The sequence below is a fragment of the Adelges cooleyi genome, unplaced genomic scaffold, assembly GCF_023614345.1.
Source record: "Adelges cooleyi isolate 19-005CV unplaced genomic scaffold, UGA_ACOO_1.1 ACOO_flye_CR_arks_rails_tigmint_CR_PRNA_247, whole genome shotgun sequence".
Classification (NCBI taxonomy): domain Eukaryota; kingdom Metazoa; phylum Arthropoda; class Insecta; order Hemiptera; family Adelgidae; genus Adelges; species Adelges cooleyi.
This window is the reverse complement of record NW_026095912.1, coordinates 3,443,119-3,465,940: the sequence shown is the minus strand read 5'-3', so window position 1 is coordinate 3,465,940 and position 22,822 is coordinate 3,443,119. Positions and strand designations below refer to the sequence as shown.

The following is a 22,822-nucleotide window of genomic DNA, read 5'->3' as shown; positions in this document are numbered from 1 at the left end:
TATGTTATAAAACAATTTTATCACAATTAGACTCATTGTAATTAATATTGTAATATACATTTTGTGATATTCCCCGTGAAATTTTTCATAGACAGGATTTTTGATTATTTCATAACTGAAGAAGTTAACAAACAAAATGATTGTTCCTTGATGACTTTTGATTATATCCGTTATGGCCAAATATTTACATTTAAACGAAATAACAATAATATTAGTAATTGCAACCAGTCAACTCGTTACAACATAATAATATAGTTTGTTAATTGTAAAATGAATAATTTTATTATGATTTCTAGGTTTTGAAGATATCTCATTCGAGCTATTTAAAGATAGTATGAATAGAGTTGATAATTGGTCGCCTCTAAGTAAGTAATATTTTTCACCCTTTTACTAAAAAAATTTTGCGTTTCTTTATAATATATTTCAGTTTTAATACGTTAAATAGAAATAAAAATTGCCACATAGTTTAGGGTTGTTTGAGTTAACTATTAGTTAAACAAATAGTAAATATAAAAATAAAAAGCCAGTACAGCGGGATCGAATATAATGGAGACAAAGCATATTGTTAAGATAGGGGAGGTCACGGGTCTTAAGGAATGGATATAACCGTAAATAATAAAATTACTTTTTTTTCTACCTCCAGAAACAGAAAATAAAGATGCTGTTTTCACCCTTTCTAGTGGTAAACGGATTTTGATTATTTTTTGGTTTGTCAATGTTCATCGATAAATATAATTTTTTGCACGTTACTGTCTTCTAAGGCGTTTTTTTAGAGAGTAATTCCATCACTCTTTGTTGTAACAATTATTCATCTTGACCAGTGACTTCCCCGAACGAAGGATATTAATTAAAAATATAAATTAGCCGACGCGGCTACATAAGCATTCACGCGGATTTGAGAAAGGTATCAGAAACAGATAGAAAGCGACCCAGAGCTCTTAGCTAGTATAGCTTTAGCTTAGGGTTATAGTTTTCATTTATAGGTCTGAGTGTACATATTCATCACTTGTAAATTATGGCTTTCTGTAATTTTTTTTTAAAAACAGTCAAATTAGTTCCAAATTTGTGTGGAATTTTATTTAGATATTTTACTATCAACAAACGTTGACAAACTAATGTTTTAATAATTGCTTTGACCCAACTTTATATAGACTACATACACAAAGCCACCGTTTACCAAAACTGTATACGTTGTACATAAAGGTGCCAAGACAAAGCGAATAGCGATACCGTCAAACGGGCCAACATGGGGCATTATGGGTAATTTGGGGCATTGGTCAAATATATTATATTTTAATGTATATTTTTTTACACATGTGCCCCAAATTACCCATAATGCCCCAAGTTGGCCCGTTTGACGGTACACATTTTTAAAAATACCATAATATTGAGTCGTATAATATAATATTCTATTATTACGCATTAAATATAATTATCAAACCGCTTCGATAATAACATATAGGCAAACGTTCCAGTATATGGTAGGGCTATCAATTTATTAATTAAAATGTTATGTTAATTATAATAATTACAATTTTATGACCTTGAGTCCCAAAACTATGTTAAACAAATTAAAAGAAAAATATCCTACCCCTTACACTGGCATTGCCGGAACATGGCCTGGCGCACTACCGCGCGCTCAGATATATATTGTACTCGGTAAACAACAAGTTAATCTGAAAAACATTTTTCCGGTACACTTAAACATTTTCCTGCCCTCATTTTTGACGTGACCAAAAAAAATTCCAACAAAATAGTAACGTTTTTCTCTTTTAGTTGCATTATAATATATTATAGCCATTATGGTATTAATATTCTTTCATATAAAAAAATATTAATGTAATTGTTAGAAATTCCGGTCGAACCTTTTTAATTTATTCGTACTAATGCGCGACTTATGTAAGTTAAAAGTTGTCTATTGTAATAGTTCACATAGATTATAATGGCTATAATTATGTTTAAAATCGATAAAATGACAACGAATAGAAAATAACAGGTTTTCTTTGAACATGGATAATATCATTTACAATTTTTTATGGCTTTTGCTAATTTCTGCTTATATTATATTCAATTGTATTTATGGCATAGCTAGCCCCCCCTTGGAACCTGTGACCACCCTGAAAATACTTTACACCCTGTTACCTGCTCGCAGCTAGTTTTTTTTTATATAGTTTTCCAACATGTAACTAAAATTCGGTATGAATATTTAAATATAATTTCATTTGTGTACCAATTACCAATGTATGAAAACCCGGAAAAATACTCATGGCATACTCAGGTGTTTTGCATGATGCTGAAAGTTACCTTACTGAAAACACTTAAATATATTTGTAGTTAGGTTCTTGATGTTAGCCAACCGAACGGCAGATACAAAATGTATGCATATCTGTTACCTTTTTAACCCTTTCAGAGCTGAATTTTTTCTGTTAGTTGTAATTAGAAAAAATCAATTTTTTCTTATTCGGTTTTATCAAAATGCGTGGAATATCGATTTTCAAAGTAATCGAAATTTGACCTTAAAAACTGATTAGAGACTAAAATATCGATACTACTAAAAATCAACAAAATTTATTTTTTATGGGAAATTTAATTTTGCGTATTTTAATGTTGGGTAAACTGATTTATCATAAAAACCAAATGAGTTATCTTTAAAATACCGGAAAACACAGTGTCTCTTTAAGGGAACATGGGGGTCTGAAAGGGTTAAATAACTGCTTTTAAATTATTTTCAACTTAAAACAATATTTCGCTCAAACTTATTTGTTTTTGTTTTTGCGAGGGCTTGTTATAATAGCTTAGAAAATCAAAGGGCATCCTAGTAATATGCCAAACGTTGACAGTACACTCGAATCAGATTTACTTAAGGATTTGTATACACAAATGTCATAATACTATGTTGTTTTCAACTGCTTTAAAATTTGAATATTTGGAAAAACAAAATATAAGGCATTTTTAACGATTCCCGTGTACGCTATATACAGAAATATTTTTTCTTATATTAAAGTATTTTTCAACGATAAAGGCATAAACAACTTAAAGAACAAAGTCAGCTAGGAGTCGTTCGGTTTGACTTTTTCTATGTGCAATAATATTGAGTGTTATTATGACGCATATATTTTTTCATACCGATACGAATTTAAGGTAAATAGACACAAAAAAAAAATTTCTTACCGTGTGTTGTTTAGACACAACTATTTTTAAAAATATACTAGCGCATTTCATACAACGACAATTCAAAGTATAAAATAAAACCTAAAACATTATCAATTAGAAACCCAAATTTGGGCCTCTGAATAAAGAAATCTTTGGACGTTAGATGGATACGAATAAAGTAACCAATAAATCGTAGTTAACAATATAATGAAAATATTTTCATTGCCTATATTTTACTGTTGACTCGCACACACATAGCAACCTACAAATGGCCTTAGCCAAAATTCAATTTGTCTCACTTTTTGGGGGATTTTCTTTAATAAAAATAAAGTTTTACTACAGTTTGTTGAGAAAATGGGATATGCTAGAGCCTAATATTTGTTTTACCTTCGGTAAATTTTTTAAAACTTCAATCCCTAAAACTTTGCTTGAAAAAGTGAAATATAGAAAAAAAATGCTATCCCTTCTAGGGGAAATGGGCTTAAGATATTTTTTTGGTTTGTCAATGTTTATCGGTAGTATCTACTATGTTAAAAAATATGAAAAAACTACAAAATTAATAGCAACTCTCGACAAATTGTATTTTCTTGTATCGATAAAAACCTTTCCACACTCTTCCCTTTTCATATTTTATTGTCAAAACTTAGCCATGAGAATCGAACTATTTTGTTCTCTGCGCTATATGATATTGTTGAAACTTAAGCATTTGCTTTATTTTTTCTTATAACCTATTTTTACTTTATAGCCTTTGGAAAAGTAAAATATATTCTTTATATTTATATGATTTTTTATTAATTTACTAGCTAAATTATCGAGTTGACAAACAATATTTTACACATATATTAGCGCTAAAATTCACATTTTGTTTTGGCAATGAAGGTAATATTTTTTATCTTTCGTACCTTGTTGGGGAACATTTTACTAACCAATGATTAATTAGGTCTCTTCTTAAATAAATTAAAAAAAAAATATAACCGCATCTTCTGCCATTTTGTTTATATTTTTTCAAAGGCAACAAATTAAATGTTGAAGGCCAAAAATCATAAAATCATAAATATCTACTTACAGTTGAAAATCTATTTGACATTTTCATGTCTTAGCTCTAGCACATAACCGAAAAAAGCGTTACCAAAAAAGCGTTACCAAAAAAGCATTACCAAAAAAGAAATGGGGTTGAAGATGATCTTGTTGTGGGAGGGAATGGGGTTGGGGTGGAATTAGCTGTGGCAAAAAACCCAAAAAAGCATAACAAAAAAAGTGTTACCAAAAAAAAAGCGTTACGCTGTTATCTGATAAGAGATAAGAGATAGGGGTGGAAGATAGGAGGTAGGGGATACGAGTGAGTGATGGGGGAGAGAGATAGGGGGTAGGAGTTGTTTTTTAAAACTCTTATGGGTTTTCCAATTTTAACTGTAAAGAAAAGAACTTTTTTAACTTTTACTCCCTCAAAATTGCCAATCAGATAAAGTTTTCGATTTATAGAGTTGCTACTCAAAGGAATAGGTCTAGTAATAAAAAAGTTACCGTTTATACAGACACAAAAAAACCTACATCATAATGAAAATATATTTCAAATACCAGCTGTTGACTGTTGATTCGCCCTTACTCATTGCAACTTACAAATTTAAAACCGTAAACGTAATTTTCCCTTGAGTTTGGTTTTGCCTTAATAAAAAAAATTTCACTACATATTTTTAAGAACATTTTATGTGACCCATTATAGCCACATTCTAAAAAAAAATTTGGAATACTGAGGAAAAACAAATCATAAATAGTATCACATTGTCCTATTATTACTCTAGCATTATTGTGATAATATTCCTGTATATTACTCAACTGATTTGTATTTAATAAACTGTTCTAATTGTTCCATAAGTTATATTGCATATAACTGTATACTTTAATATAATATACGAACTACGAAATATACATCACTTAGAGTACAAGGAAAAAATCTTGACAAAACGGATCTAGTAACTACCGCTGTCGAAAAATAGTAAAAATGATTAAGATATAGAATTAACGGTCAAGTCTCACACGTAGGTATACAAATAAGCCGTATATTTCCGAAAAAACGCTTCGATGCAAATCAGTAGTTAGTATTTTCAAGCTAGTACAGTCCAAATCAAGCACAGTGTAAGCCAGCAAAGTTAGAAAATATTAAATTGAGGTACTGTATTTACAAATAAGCATCAAAGCGTGATTTTATTCAATTTTATCACTTTTATTTATAATAATTACCTGTGACTTCTCCGTCCCCACTCCCCTCGTTGCTTTCATTCCATTAAGCCTATGATCTACTGTACTAATCCTCTCGAATAAAATCACTGACTGTGCAGAAGTGTTGTACAATGTTTTTCCGTGTTGTGGAAGAAAATCTATGTTTAAATACATTTTTTCCCTTTCTCATTTCGACTACACTTTATTTAATTTTCGGCACACCTTCCTAGTTCTAGTTGAGCTTTGTTTAAACCAAAAATGTTATATTGAAGGTACAAAACTGGATAGTATTATTATCTTGTTCCTTGACAGTTCTTATTATTTTGAATAAATATTTTATTTTCGGTTTTGTGCCAGAGCTATGGCATGAAAATGTCAAAAACATATTCATGGACAAAACTAAACTGTTCACAAAAGGGCAGCCTCTAACTAGTGGACATTTTCATAAGCAACCCAATATAGGCAATACGCGTTCCATATAGTATTGAGTTCAGAATATGAATACTGAATTAATTACTATAACGCCAAACTACTGTTCAATGGTATTACGTTTAAGCATTGCTTTATCCCCTTATAAAACTACAGAGTGAATAAAATCATGCATTCTTAGCTTAACTTGGGTAGTTTACCGGTGTATTTATTTCAAAGAAACCTAATAATAACAATAAAACGTATACTGCAAAACATCAAGTTTCTTACGAAAAACTCATCATGTATTTCAAATATGTTAATATAATTTTATTCTTGTTTTGTTTTTATCAAGTAGCAAACGAAGTAGAGCCAAGATTTACTGATGAGGTAATTAAATGATCTCATATCTAAATGTATGATTAATTAAAATAATAGTAACAATAACCAAATACTCTATAAACCTAGTGAATAATATACTAGAAAAAATATTATATCTGTAATAATAGAGTTAAAATTTGATATTAACAACAAAAATGTAATGAATTTTAGCAACTGCAAGAAATTTATGATGGCACCACAGAGCGTAGTACAAAAAAACCTGAAGGTTCTAAGGGAAGAGTTAACCAGTTTGAAATAAGAGGCTACTTATCTGAAGATAAAAAATATGAAAAATATCAACTAACACTTGAATGCATGCTGAAGATAACTGAAGATTTGCCGCTGAGTACGTTAAATATGATTCAGTAATAGATATTTAAAAATATATAATATGTGTAATGTTAATAACTAATAATCACTTTGATGTTGTACAAAAATAATATCGAGAGGTAGTGTGTTATCTGAGAGATATTTATAATATTATGCGCAAGTCGTCTGTAAATATAGTTGGGAGAAACAAGTTAGATATAACAATGTAAAACCAATCGTATCATCCTGCTCTACCATATATGTTATAAAACAATTTTATCACAATTAGACTCATTGTAATTAATATTGGAATATACATTTTGTGATATTTCCCGTGAAATTTTTCATAGACAGGAGTTTTGATTATTTCATAACTGAAGAAGTTAACAAACAAAATGATTGTTCCTTGATGACTTTTGATTATATCCGTTATGGCCAAATATTTACATTTAAACAAAATAACAATAATATTAGTAATTGCAACCAGTCAACTCGTTACAACATAATAATATAGTTTGTAAATTGTAGTATGAATAATTTTATTATGATTTCTAGGTTTTGCAGATATCCCATTCCAGTATTTTAAAGTTCTTATGAATAGACATATAGAGGATTTATAAATTGGCCGTCTCTAAGCAAGTAATATTTTTTACCCTTTTACCAATAAATGTTGCGTTACTTTACAACATATTTTAGTTTTAGTGGTTTTTACTTTTAATATGATAAATAGAAATAAAAATTGCCACATAGTTTAGGGTTGTTTGAGTTAACTATTAGTTAAACAAATAGTAAATATAAAAATAAAAATACAGTACAGCGGGATCGAATATAATGGAGACAAAGCATATTGTTAAGATAGGGGAGGTCACGGGTCTTAAGGAATGGATATGACCGTAAATAATAAAATTACTTTTTTTTCTACCTCCAGAAACAGAAAATAAAGATGCTGTTTTCACCCTTTTTAGTGGTAAACGGATTTTGATTATTTAATGGTTTGTCAATGTGGGGTTATAAAATCCAAAGAGAAAAGGTCACAAATTACCCTTGGACCGTGGTAAATTTGTATGTTGTTTGGTTAGAGTAGAGAAAAAGAGTAAATAAAATGTTTGGCACATTACTTTTCCAGTGACTCCCCCGAACGAAGGATATTACAACGTTGTAAATACAATTTTATATACTGTATTATTAACGCATTGTAAATTAATTATTATATCAATATTTCAGGGCTATAAATTGACTACATCATCCAACCGTCATTGACTATATTCCAAAAGAAAAACTAAAGTTACATACAACTTATACTTGTACAGTATTTATCTCTTAAAAAAAATCACTCTACTATGTTGATATCCTATTTTTTAGTTTTTATGTATTTATTTTTAAAATTTTAATGGGTGTGTGGGTTATTTTTGTTGTTTTAATCGATTACTGTATTATTTGTGTAATTGCAAATGTTATATTTCAATTATTAAAACTTTATAAAAATGTTAAATAACTCGTTTTCTGATGATTAAAAATATAAATTAACCTTAGCCGACTTGGCTTAGCTTTTAATAATAATAGAAAAATATACAAATAAGCTTCACAAGGACCTGAGAAAGGTATTATAAAAGCCAAAAAAGTAAATTCCTTGGAAGCGTTCGACAGTGATTTAATTATAATTTAATTAAACATAACCACCTTGAATTAATAAGCTATTTTTTTACTATAGTGGTATAAACTGTTTTTGACTAAATAGTAGTTTTGTTAACTACTCCAAGTCACGTAAGTGCTAAATCGTGTTTGTAATACTTGACATATAATATATATATATATACAACTATAAGTAACCTAATAGTTTAATTCGTAAAAACAGAATCTAAAAATCTTACTTAGCCTAGAAACGGAAAACGGAAACGGTCTATGGTATTTTCTTAGGCTTTCACCGTACTTCTGTACAGTGACCAGTATTAACTATGAAAGTGTGAAGAAGAAGAATTTTAAAAAGTATTTCATATTTTATAATATTGATTAGGTCATAATTAACCAGTCACCCTGTATATATATATATAGGTACACTATTAAATCAGTTTCCTATACTGAAGGTGGATTTGTGATTTAGTAAAATATACAACCAAAATTTGTATCATTCAATGTCCTACTTTGATCTACACAAAAAAAACTTTAAATTGAATTACAGAATTAAAAAATAAAAAAGTAAACGTCCTATTTATAATTACACTACACTGATGTTTTATGTTGTTTGTTAGACCTGTCTTCAGACTAATTATCAGTTCTTAAATCTTAAAAATGTGCCAAAAATATGCCAACATTTCTCGCAGGGGTTGGGGGGTTATCAAAATTTAGGGTTTTCCATGTGCGATTGTGTTGTTAACACATTTTAATTGAAAATGCTAAGTTTACAATAAATCGAAAATATTTTCGAAAAACATAAAATTTCGGCATTTGTGAACACATTGAGCAGAGAAAAAATCGTCGATCTAACGACAAAAACAAAATATAAAATTGTTATTGTTTGAATTTCGAATTTTTTTTTTCTTTTAAACATCTTAGTGTTACTTTTTACACGTTGAAAATCCGAAGGTCATAGCAAATCGTCGAAACTTGAAAATGTTATCGAATCGGATACACTATTTACTGTAACAACCCTGTAGCCCTGTACGTATGTATTGCAGGCTGTTTGAGTCTTGTCACAATCATGGTGATAGGTTTTTAGATATTTAATAGAATAACTTCAGAGTAAATCACAAACATTTAATTTAATATACTTATAAAACATGTACAACGACAAACAGTTAATAGCATAAGTTCAGTATGCTTCAAAAATATGATGATTAAGACAATTATAAGCCGCTTAAGACTTCAAAAGAAGATGATAGGTAGAAACTTCAAGTGCAGTGTGTCGTGGTCCCAGCACATCTGCCCTGCTATGCCTGAAGTTCTCCCTTATATGCTGGTCCGCTCGTTGAATGGCCGTGGGAATCCTCGCAATTATCGAAAGTCCGCGCGTGGATGACCTCGCTCGTCCATGACATCCGCTTATGTCAACGGTGGAGGAAGGGTAGAGGCATGAGAGTGCAGCCTTCGCATGGTCGAAATTGGCTAGGTTCGATGTGAGATTCGCACGGTAGTTGCCAAAACGTTAAGTTCCTTTTAGTGGTTGGCCTCGTTGTTGAGGTCAACTGTGAACAGAATTACAAGTTGTCTGCTTTCGCAAGATGCTGTAATGACCTTTTGGGTCTGATGTGAAATTGGCACGTGTGGTACATTCATATTTAGCAATATTTAACAATGAGAAGTTATATAATATAATATATAGATATATGTATATGTTAGTCCTAATAAGTTGTACAATGTAATATATATATATAAATATATATGTATACCCTGATAAGGGTGGGTCCTTAACATTACATACCATTCGCGCACATAAATATTGTATTATTGTGCGACTACTGCCTGTAATAGTTCGTAAAACAAATAGTAACCTAACCTTAAGTATTGGCTATCGACGGATATTCACAAAGGAAAAAGCCATTAAAATTGGGGCCAGGACTTAAGTTGGACCGAATTGACTGAATGTGATAAAATCACTATTAAAAAATGTCATTAACACACGTTCAATGCCGACGTCGGATAGCCTCCGACACCAGATACGAACGCGGCTGGCCGATGTCGGAGGGTATCCGACAAATGTTATATGTATGTTTATAGTGTTCTAAAATACTCGGCTATTAAGTTATGACCCTAATATTTGGTATGGCTATTCAGTATATATTTATAAATAAATTGGTGTAGTTGGTTTATAGTTTCCGCCATTTTTGTGATAAGGCAAGATATTATCTACAACCACATATTACAAATTTAAAACACGTGTTTTTTCTATTGTCTAACACTATTATCATTATTTTTTTTCCTAATATATTAAAAGTGGTAGTAAACATTTTAGGTATCGACAAAACAATCCATGCGTCAATATTTCCACATTTATTGTTTCTATGTTCATATCATATGCTTATATATCATATGTTTATCGTATTGTTAGGCACATGGAGGTAACTAAAATAAGATAACAGTAAACAGTTTTATTTAAATAAAATAATAATTAAATAATACCAATATGGATCAAATTACGTCGGATACGTGCCGACGCATCGTATGGCCAACGTCGCCGCATATCCGACATGTCCATTTTTTTTTCAATACTACCGTGGCGTGTGGCGTGAGACACTAAAATAATGTCGGCATTGAACGTGTTAAAACCTAAAACTTATGCTTGGGCACTCAAAACTTACCGGGACCACTCTAAATAGTATCCGTTAAAATATTGGCATGATTTGGTAATTTTTTTTTTAAAGATTTAGCATCTGCGAAAAACAGTTTTCCGGCAATTCAAGTATTTTAGACTTACTATAGCTTGTCTTGTTGCTTCCGTGACTTCTTCGACTGTGCCCTGGTGAATTTCCATGTCTACCGGATCTTCTCCCTAAACACAAACAAAGCGCTATTAATACTCAAATACAATATTTAAATATATGTAAAAAAAACCCAAGGTTATTAAAAAACTAATCTTATAAAAGGTTATTACAGTCAGCTGTTTTTTTTTTTGGGGAGTTTAACTTCTCGGGTGATACTTATTTTTAGAAGGCCGTGGACGACTTTCTGTCGGATTTATTCGACAATTTTATACAAATAACCGCACAGATTATATTAATAAACCAATAATAATTTAATATAAAATTTACGTTTGATATGATAAATTTTGTTTTTTTTTTTAGTTTCGACCTTTGGCGATTTTGGTTGTTTAAACGGGTTTTCTCCCGGTTTGTATCGTATTTCTAGTCGCAAATAAATAGAATGATAAATATCATATTTGAAAATATATATTTGTTTGTTTAAATCTAGCCGAACCCGGATTAAAAAAAAAATGTAATGTTCTTTGAACTAAACTTTATCAATAAAACAAGGTATGTGTTTCTATTTTAAAATGAAAAGTTGCTACAGAAAATCTAATTTAGGGGGGGGGGAGGGTAAACACATAAGAATGTATGGAAAATTATTTATTTAACACAATGAGATGTTGAGTGTCTCACGATAAAAAAAATCACCCCGTATTGCTTTCATATGTTTCTAGATCAGGTGAAATAGGGTTTTTACTTCGACATGTTTTCATAATGCTTCAACGTCATTAGAACATTAAAGACACACACTGTTATTACAACTAGTAGAATGTTATCAATATTGGTGCAACTGTACACTACTCGTTCGAAGCATAATAAAAAATAAATGTAAGTCTTAACAAAAAAGAAAAAGTGTATTGGTTTTGCTAAATTTCCACTATGTTCCGACTCCACTGTACTATTTTTATTAAAAGGGATTTTATTTTCTTACGCTAATGATTCAATTTAACACGATGAAAATCTTAAGCTACCGTATAACGTCTTATGAGTATATATCCCCTCCCATCCTAACTTTTAACCTTTAAACATTTTATAAATAAATATTCAAAATATAAATAACTGTTGTAGACCTGTGACTTCTTCGTCGCACTATACTCTGATCCCATAATGCCTCGACACCATTGTACTGGCTTGCTCGAATAATATCACTTTCAAATAAACGATTTGATGCTAATTTGTAACATGACACCTCACATTGATACTTTCTCACTATTCTTGGTTTGGACTTTACTGGCTTGAAAATACTAACTACTGATTCGCATGGAAGCATTTATTTGAAAGTGATTTTATTACATCCAGCTGTAGTAATTCCTGTAACCTCCCCATCCCCACTATGCTCTGTCCCCACTATAACCTGGCCCCACTGTACTGGCTTTAATTTTTTAATTTTAAGGGTAAAGAGAGGGGTTTTTTCAACTTTTACCCCCACCACCTCCCGAGTATCAACTAGATAAAGTTTGTGATTTATAAAATTACTATTCGAAGGAATTGGGCCAGTATTAAAATAAATTCAGTCTATACAAACACAAAAAAAGCTTACATTGTTGTAAAACCAATAGCATCGCTGCTCCGCATTCAAGCTGTGTTTAATAATAAACAACATACAATAATAACAGGTTTATGCAAAACATCGTACAACATAAGCAAACACAGTAAATCGCTTATAGAACGTCCCATTATGTGTAGAAAAAGATTGTACGCTATTGTAATAAAACTACATATTAAAATTGGTGTTCCATCTCTATTGACGAGGTTTTATTTAATACTGTTTTTTAAAACGTTCAACATTTGATATTGTATTAAACAATATGATGAATTATTTTTTAGTAATTATAATTCTATGCTCAACTCCAGGTAAATATTATATTTTATAAATAATTTCTTGCTTTAAAATTTAATTACAGCAACCTACGTATAAGCCACAGGTTATACATATAATTATTGAACTTATCGCTAACTAAGGTATTTTTTTGAATGTTCAATAGTAATAATAACATTTAAATTGGAATGTTTTTTTTATCTACGCAAAATTGTCCATACAAATTATTGTTTGTACCAGATCAAAAACATATTCATTAATAATTTAGTTATTTCTTTTTGGAAACATTTAAATAATATATTTTTACACTAGTTTTTTTGGTAAGTTTCAGAATTTTATCGATAAAACTCTATGGGCTATTTTCGTTAAGCTTTTATAATATAATAACTAATCTATAGTGTACGATCTATAACAAAAAAAAAACTATTTGTCAAATCAAATCATAGGTATGATCAAGAAGAATGACGTCAAATGCAAATCTGTGTTTATTTTTTAACAATATACAACAATAACATATTTATGTAGCTATACAAAAAACTGTTCACCATATGTGAAATGAATTAAGCTTTTATAATACTACATCCTATGAGGTATAAAAAAATAGGCTGCAATATTAAAATAAAAATACATACTCGAATCGGCTTCCCATATCTTTAGACTTATTTATTTATTTTTTTAGCCTTTAACTTGTACTTCAAGTACATAATATTATTTACATAAATGTATTTTGAATGTTCTCATGTGAAAGAATCGTGTTTGTTCTTCTTTACCACGCCATTTATTATAGTTGAAACCATGTAATTCATAAAATGTTAAATTTAGCAATTGCTTACTTTCCTAGAGAGTTCAACCTATTTCGTTGGTTTTGTATCTGTGTAAATGAGAAACTTAAAAATATAAATATAGATAAAATTGTATTTATCTTATATTTTAACACACATACTTTAAAGGATGTAATACTTAGTTATTGGTGCACGAAAAAAATACAAAAATGGTGTAACTGAAATTAATTTTAATTGGATTATTTTATACTAAACGCTATCGCCGTTAACAGTTTTACCGTCGAAACAACTATAATAATTAAATTATTTAAAATATAAAAAATAAACAAAAAGTAGAAAAATAAGAACTCTGGAGAGTGGATGCAACCTAAATTAATAAATCATACAAATTAATCTAAAAAGTCCACTGTTTTGATCTATTCTAGGTAATTCTGGTTATAAAACGCTACCTACACCTCCCTCAGATCACAGTAACGAGCTTATCGACCACACTAAAGTCTTGGTTGAATTCATAAGCAAGCTCCATCTAAGCAACAGGTATGTGGTATTGAATTTGTACCTATTTACTTTATTATTTTTACAATTTATCAAGCTAAATTTGTATACAGTTTTTTAATTCCATAGCCCAAAATGTTTTCTGCTCTGTTAGCAATATAAAGTGTTATACTTGAAATAATATTGTAAAAGTAATTGTGTGTCCCGTTTTGCCAATTTTGGTGTAATAATTCTAATTTGATTTAAAGTAGGTTGTACACGGAAAGCCAAAATATGATATGACGTATCATTCTGAACTTAAAATGCTAACAAAGAAGCTACTATTTATATTTTTTTTACTAATTTGTCAATATAGGTAGGTTTACCTTCTTCCCCCTTTCTATTTTATATAATCTTCCTACCCAAAATTATTCAATGCTCTTATTTTCCATTTTAAACTAGGGACTAAGATAAGGTTAAAACATAAACATTAATTGTAAGAATAATTTGTTACATTATGTATAATTTATTGTTACATTTTATATTAGTAGTCCTATGTGTATTGTTAAATAATTTGAATGCATATTTCAGATGTTCAGATGTTGTTTTGGTTGTGGGTAAAGAACGATTGCCCGCCCATCGTATTATACTAGCCTCACACAGCGAATATTTTAGGTAGGTATTTAACTTTTATTATAACATAAATACTTTTTATTTTTTGTAGCTGTAGTTTTTAAACATCAAGTCTGAAAGTTAGGCATAAATTAAATATTTATTTGTGAGGTATTTCACATAAACCAGTTCATCGGTCCTTCCGATGGAATTTTTATGACAATGAATTGGACTTCCTGGTTCGTTGTGACCTAAAATGAGATCCCATATTTTTTTAAGTACTTTAACTTTTTTTAAACGTTTTTGCCGTCTTAAATATTTTGGTACAAAACATAATATGTATAAGAACTATTATAAAACTTAAAAAAAATACTCCTAATAAATATTTTCATCGTCTCAAAAATAGTATAATTATCAATCAGTACAATTATCTCTGAAAAGGGTTCTATTTTTATCGTTTTACTTCATAGTAAAATGCTTGTATATATATTAATATATACTCGTATACAATTATTATATTGTAATGTCATTTCAAATTTATCTGTTTTACCAATTCTTAACGAGAATTTTTAATAAGTTTTAGATATATGATCTCTTTTTTGAAGTCCATTTGATTAGACTTTAACAGACTGTGCTTTACAGAATGATTAACATATAATATTATGTTATTTGTAATTATATTGTGTAATATTTTCAGGAGGGTTTTTTTTGAAGATGATAAAAAACCTCATAAATCCGAGGTCAATCTTAGTGATGCACCAGTATCATCATTTGAAATACTTCTTAAATATATTTATACTGGTCGAATAAATTTAGGTGATCTAAAGGTAAAGAATAATCGACGTAGCTTATTAAACGACATAAATATAATTTTCATTAAGTTTGTGTAATTGTTTAGATGGTAGTATGTGTTAGATCTGTTAAATTATATATTTGTTAAGAACATTTTAAGGAAGAAAGATTAATCACTTTTTTTATTATTTTATTTTAGAGTGAAGAAGTTTTCGAATTTCTTAGGATTTCGGATTATTTTGGCATTTCAAACTTAAAACTTCCACTGCACGAGTATTTAAAAAGTACGAAAAAAATACAAAGTTGGTGTAACTAAAATTAAAGTTATTATAGGGACACAATTTATTTCTTGTTTAAAAAACCAAATAAATAGTTGGCCTTACTAAACATTTAGTTGGACGAACTTAAAATAGTTCCTTAAACTAAAAATTTAATTGGCTCAACTATTTTCTTAGTTTTTTCAACTAAAAATTTAGTCTGTCCTTTACTATTCACCAAAATTTCAGGTGAGTTAACTATGTGTATTTTTATGTGTGACTTATCTTTAAGAATATTTCCTTAGGGATAGAAAATTGGAGGTTGAACACTATTTGTTTCAATATTATTTTATTAAATCATAAATAATTTAAAATTTCTTAGAATATGCAGATGGACATTTTTTAAAATATTATGTACGTCACAATTAAAGTTTTAAAAGTTAGTAGAGCTATAAATTTACTAGATAAACAATTGAATATATTTTAATACCTATTTTTAGTTATTGTTACCTAATGTGTTTCAAAAATTAAATCAACAATCCCTCCCAATTCAAGTATATTTACAGGATGTCCCATTTTAAAATACTAATCGATTTTTCTCTAAAAATACTGATCCAATCAAATAGTTGCTTATAAGAGACTTTTAGAGTCCAAAGAGGGACGTTATAAAAAATTAAAAAATAGGGTCCAAAATTCAAAATGGCCGACTTACGGTCAAAAATATGTTTTTTTTAAATGGAAACCATGTATTTTTTGCTAACCAAACAAATTTTCTTATCAAAACTAACAACTATTGTGGTAAACATTTTTCGAAAAACCCATTATTTAAATGGTAAAACCCATAATTTGTAAATTAAGTATCTATCTATTTATAGTTTTGTTATTTTATTTTTATGCATATGGTAACCTTGTCATGTGTAGGAACCTTGGTTTGTGTGGTAATCACGGTATGTGTGGTAACCGTGGTATGTTTATAATTTCCTAACCTAACCTTACCATTACATTATCATTATCATTATCTTTATCGTTAACGTTATCCTCTTTTCTGTGTATCACAAAGATTAAACCCATGGTTATCACACATACCAAGGTTACTACACATGACAAGGTTACCATATGCATGAAAATAAAATATCAAAACTAAAAATAGCTAAAGATACTTCATTTACAAATTATAGGTTTTACCACATAAATTATGGGTTTTTCGAAAAAAATTTCCTACAAAAGTTGTTAGTTTTGATAAGGACATTTGTTTGGTTAACAAAAAATACATGGTTTCTATTAAAAAAAAAAAACATGTTTTTGACCGTAAGTCAACCATTTTAAATTTTGGACCCTATTTTTAAAACTTTTATAACGTCCCCATTTGTTCTCTACAAGTCTTTAATAAGCAACTTTTTGATTGGATAAGTATTTTTGGAGAAAAATCGATTAGTATTTTAAAATGGGACACCCTGTATATAAAAAAAAAAGATTTTAATAACCCTTTCATAAAGGATTAATTTTAATTGATTTATTTTATACTAATCGCTGTTGCCGTTAACAACTTTAACAATTATAAAACCATTATATTACTGTCAAAAAAACTATAATAACTAAATTATTTAAATTAAAAAAAATTATACAACAAGTTGAAAAATAAGAATTCTGGCGGGTGGATGCAACCTAAATAAATAAATCATACAAATTAATCTAAAAAGTCTTCTGTTTTGATCTGTATCACCTACGCCTTCCTCAGATCACCGTAACGAGCATATCGACCACACTGATGTCTTGGTTGAATTCATAAAAAACCTCTATCTAAGCGACAGGTATGTTTTATTGAATTTGTACCTATTTAATTTATTTTTTTCACAATTTATCAAGCTAATCTTGTACACAGTTTTTTAATTCCATAGCTCAAAATGTTTTCTACTCTGTTAGCAATATTAAGTATTATACTTGAAATAATATTGTAAAAGTAATTGTCCCGTTTTGCCAATTTTGGTGTAATAATTCTAATTTGGTTTAAAATAGGTTGTACACGGAATGCTAAAATATGATATGCCTGTATCATTGTGAACTTAAAATGCTAATAAGACGGTTCTATTTATATATTTTTTTACTAATTTGTCAATATAGATAGGTTTACCTTCTTCCCCCTTTCTATTTTATATAGTCATCCTACCCAAAATTATTCAATGCTCTTATTTTCTATATTAAACTAGAGACTAAGAAAAGGTTAAAACATACACATATGTGTGTTGTTAAATAATTTGAACGCATATTTTAGATGTTCAGATGTTGTTTTATTAGTGGGTGAAGAACGATTGCCCGCCCATCGTATTATACTAGCCTCACACAGCGAATATTTTAGGTATGTATTTAACTTTTATTATAACATAACTACTTGTTTTTTTTGTAGCTGTAGTTTTTAAACATCAAGTCTGAAAGTTAGGCATAAATCAAATATTTGGTTACCTGTATATGGGATATTTCATGTAAAACCTGATTATCGGCCCTCCCCGTAGAATTTTCATGACAACGAATTGGACTTCCTGGTTCGTAGTGACTTAATATAAAAAATATTCAAAATAAATGTTTTTATCGTCTCAAACATAATATAATTATCAATCAGTACAATTATCTCTGAAAAGGTTTTTATTTTTATCGTTTTACTTCATAGTAAAATGCTTGTATATATATTATTAACACTTCTTAATAATATTGTCATTTCAAATTTATCTGTTTTACCAATTCTTAACGAGAATTTTTAGTAAGAATTAGATATATCATCTATTTTTAGAAGCCCGTTTAATTAGACTTTAACAAACTGTAATTTACAAAATGTTTAACATATAATATTATGTTATTTGTAATAATATTGTGTATTATTTTTAGGAGGTTTTTTTCTGGAGATTATGAAGAAGCCCATAAATCTAAGGTCAATCTTAGTGGTGCATCTATAACCTCATATAAATTACTTCTTAGATATATTTATACTGGTCAAATAAATTTAGGTGATCTACAGGTAATGAATAGTCAATGTAGCTTTATCGTATATAAACGGCATAAATATAATTTTTATTAAGGTTGTGTGGTCGTTTGAAAGAAAGATTAATCACTTTTTTATTTTTTTTTGTTAGGGTGGAGAAGTTGTCGAATTACTTTGGATTTCGGATTATTATGGTATTTTAAACTTAAAACATCCACTGCACGAGTATTTAAAAAGTACTATTGACGTAGAAAATGCATGGTCGTTCTTAGCTATGACTCGAACTTATAAATACAATGACCTTGAAGTCGAATCACTTCACTTTATCGATAACCACGCCTCAGAAGTATTGCAATCTGATGACTTTCTATCTTTGACATCAGTAATGACTTTGTTATTAATAAAAACATTATATTGCTCGTGTTAGGAGAAAAGTTTAAAAATAATTATTATTTTTAGGAAGTTCTTCGAGATATTATCATTCGTGACACATTTTATTGTACTGAATTAGATATATTCCGCGCAGTTTGTCGCTGGATTAAAAAACACCAAAACAACCTGGATCATAATACTGAAATGAACGTTTTATCTGCCATCAGATATCCGTTAATGAGTACTAAAGAACTGGCTGAGGTTAGGCTAACACCGCTGGTTAAATCGAATAAAAGTCTACATGACATAATATTCAGAAACACCTCGTCACCAGATAAGCTTCAATATCGAGGCCAGCTAAGTATGCTTGCTGTACACATAAATTTGTGTTTCGCAAATTATGTGGGTTTTAATTATTTCTTTTCTTAGAACCCAATGTAGATCTTATTCATCGGCCTGATCAATCAGGCTTAATTCGGGAGCCTTCGAATACTCCGGTTATCAATGGCATTAACGGTAGTACTACGATAACCTTGCGTGATCCATCATTTATAAACTATATTGTAATATCGTTACCGGGTGTAGATTGGCTGGATGAACAAAGGTATGTTTTCAGCTTATAAATAACTCTAATTGAAAAACCATTATTAAGAAAAAACATAGTTTGAAAAATTGTTTGAAAGATTCGTGACTATGATTTATGATTAATTTTATTTATTTATAAAAATTTAATTTGTTGAGAATTTATTTTTATTATAAGTTAAGCAAAAAAAAATGATCAGTGGTTGAAAAATGATTGTTTATTCTTAATGTTTATTAAGAATTAGTTGTTTATAACTTATATTCATTATTCAACTACTTTTTACACAACTTTGGTCCTAATATTTAATTTTCTATACTTTTTTACGAATCACTTTACAAGTTAATCGAAATATTTAATATTTTAGGTATTACTCTTATTACATTGAAGTATCAATGGATCAGAACGTTTGGTTCCATGTTATAGATCATTCAAATTATAACTGTCGATCAATTCAATATTTGTGGATTAAACCTCGCATAGTTCGGTACATACACATTGTTGGGACCAAAAGTACTGCTAAAGCAACTTTTGAATTTTTGCAAGTCAAGTACAATACAAAAGAAATGCACGAGGTGGAAATAAAAAATGGATTAGTCGGTAAGAAAACCAATAAAGTAACTCAGTTTTTAATTAAAAAAATTTAACATATATATTTATGTATTTGTCTAATTGATTCCTTAGTTCCTAAGTACGGGTATAATGTCGCTTCAAGTTATATGTATGCATTTGTAATCAAGGGAGAACATCATTTGATGAGTCAGTCGATGTTAAACATATTAGATGATGATCACTATGATCGTGTTGGTAATAAGATTGATCGTTTTAACATGTATACATATCATTATTTGCAATCTGGTTGTATAGTGATTCATCTTGCACATCCATATATACTTAGTTCAATGAGGTAATTGTATAAATATCTTGTATTTTTAGAGCAATAAGTCTTCTTTTCAAATTTCTTTTTTTATCATTTTCAATCGTTCTAATACAATTTTAACTTATACACGGTCTATAAATAATTCCTTAAAGTCTTTTTTCTTATTTCCTTGTCAGAGCTTAAGTCTCCAAATTGTACAAAATACTATTTATCATTCTTAAGCACTCTTAAGTAAAAGATTTATCTTTTCGATTAGATCCTTTATTCAAATTTAGTTCTTATGATGTTGTAACACTTATACCCTCCATTTGTATAGCATTTTTTCTAAATTGAATTTTAAATATAAAAATGTTCTTTTTTTTTTGTAATTGAAAATTGATGTGCAGTTTATTAAACTAATTCAATATGTAAAATGTAAATGGATATCATTAAAGAAATCGGGTTTAATTTGTTGTTTTTTTATGTTGTACTCTAATGTTTATATTTGTTTATCATTTAAATATGAGTTTTTTATCATTCGGTTATTTACAAGAAAACAAAAGTTTATTTTGGCCTAATTATTTGTTATTCATGAATTTTTTCATTATTTTACTAAGACAGTATTATTATTGCCATAATTGACAGGTTTCTGCTTTGGGGCGGTAATGACCAATTCTACAAGTACACTGTTGAGGATTCTATCGATAATCAGGATTGGAAATGGATTGCACACGAATCTAAAGAGCTGAAACAATCATGGCAGGTGTTGAAATTTACACCCAGACCGATACTCTACATTCGTATTACTGGCGTTTATAACTCAGCAGGCAATGTGAGTGAAAAAAGCTAAGAGTGTCTTTTAACTTTTAATAACTATTTTATGTTTTAGGATTTCCGTATTTTATATTTTGAAGCTCCCGCTCAAGTAATTGTAGACGATCGTGGGGTAAGAAATACTATATATATTTTTTTTTACAATCATTTTGACGGAAATTAAGACAGGATTTTGATTTTCAGAAGAACAACGAAACAGATGTTATAATGACAGAAGCTTCGACTTCAAATCCAGTCGTTTAAGACAAATTCCAATTATAAGCATATTTGTGTTTGTTGCACGCTTACCAAGAATTAAAGATATTATAAAAAATACAATTTTTTTCGTTTATATATAATTACATGATACATATTATTTATATAATATATTAATAACAGATTGATTAAATTATTACAGTACTGTGTTTGGTAATTCAATTGATACACGTATGGTAGTATCCCGGGGCTTAATAAAAATAATTATAATATACCTAAGGCCATTATTTTGATAATATCTGTTAAGTCATTATATAAGAGCGTGATTTTACTATGTTTGATTGGATATTATTATTATAATTTATAGTAACCAAAATATAAGCTGTCATATTAGATAAAAAACTAACACCGGAGAGTTCTTGTTTAAATATATTTGCATAATATATATTATTTATGTATTATATTAATAATAGATTAATTAAGTTATTACAGTACTGTAGTTGGTAATGCAACTATGTGCATTGGTTATGAAATTTACAAGTTTTCCCGGTAAAAATACACAACACTGGCTGCACAACATACACGAATAATACCATTATCTAAGTACTAGGGCTTCGACAGATAAGAGTGGAAAAAGTAAAAAGTAATAAATTTCAAATGAACGGCACCGTCTCTTCTTCACACTTCACTCAATGTAATAATAATTAACACTTATTGTCAGTACCTACTTTTATAATCACTACTTTTATAAGCGTTACTTATGTGAAGTTTTTTAAATATTTTGTTGAACTATATCATTTTTTAATAAATTTATCTGTTCACAAACATTTGTACTTGACATTTCAAATTTGTCTTTTGCTTTATTAATCTATTTTAAATAAATTGTCATGTATGTTATTTACCATAATAATCTTCCTACAACTGTATGGATAGTAAGTTAGTTCATAATTTAAATGAAATTAAAAAACATATACCCATATATTAATATAAAATAGATCTTGTTAAGTTATCAACAACTGAACAACAGCAGTAAAAGTGTGCAAAATATCTAGTGAAAAAATAATGTAGGCATACAGTCAATTTTTAGGTTTTTTCTCTTCGATGAAAAAGGAGTGTCTCTTATTTTAGGGCTTTTAACGACAGCGCTACATCTATTAGTAAGTATATCAAGTTTTATTTTTGATTTCGACAAGAAATTTATAAGGAATATTTAACTGGTATACTGAAGTTAGGTATACATAATTAATTAATAATTTAAATTTAAGAGAGTTACTGAAAAATACACAATAGAACACAAGGTTAGCTAACACAAATATTAAAAGTTTTATAGATTTTATTTTG

The 22,822-nt window shown here is 28.8% G+C and overlaps 1 protein-coding gene across 1 annotated transcript; it reads left to right on the top strand.

The window, feature by feature from the left end:
- Window positions 1-12,641: 12,641 nt before the first annotated feature.
- On the top strand, window positions 12,642-21,529 carry LOC126836965 (BTB/POZ domain-containing protein 9-like). The gene is made up of 16 exons (XM_050570685.1): window positions 12,642-12,785; window positions 13,958-14,069; window positions 14,598-14,681; window positions 15,316-15,445; window positions 15,610-15,694; window positions 17,406-17,478; window positions 17,940-18,023; window positions 18,548-18,677; window positions 18,793-19,023; window positions 19,101-19,374; window positions 19,443-19,617; window positions 19,961-20,193; window positions 20,278-20,500; window positions 21,098-21,284; window positions 21,342-21,398; window positions 21,470-21,529. The coding sequence occupies exons 1-16, from the start codon at window positions 12,740-12,742 to the stop codon at window positions 21,527-21,529; spliced, it is 2,184 nt and encodes a 727-aa protein (XP_050426642.1). The 5' UTR covers window positions 12,642-12,739.
- The last annotated feature ends 1,293 nt before the right edge of the window (window positions 21,530-22,822 follow it).

Excerpts from the sequence above, each read along its gene's own strand:
- LOC126836965 (XM_050570685.1), top strand. The coding sequence starts at position 12,740 with ATGATGAATTATTTTTTAGTAATTATAATTCTATGCTCAACTCCAG. Across the intron at positions 12,786-13,957 it reads AATTCTATGCTCAACTCCAG|GTAATTCTGGTTATAAAACG; the intron begins GTAAATATTATA and ends GATCTATTCTAG. Across the intron at positions 21,399-21,469 it reads TAATTGTAGACGATCGTGGG|AAGAACAACGAAACAGATGT; the intron begins GTAAGAAATACT and ends TTTGATTTTCAG.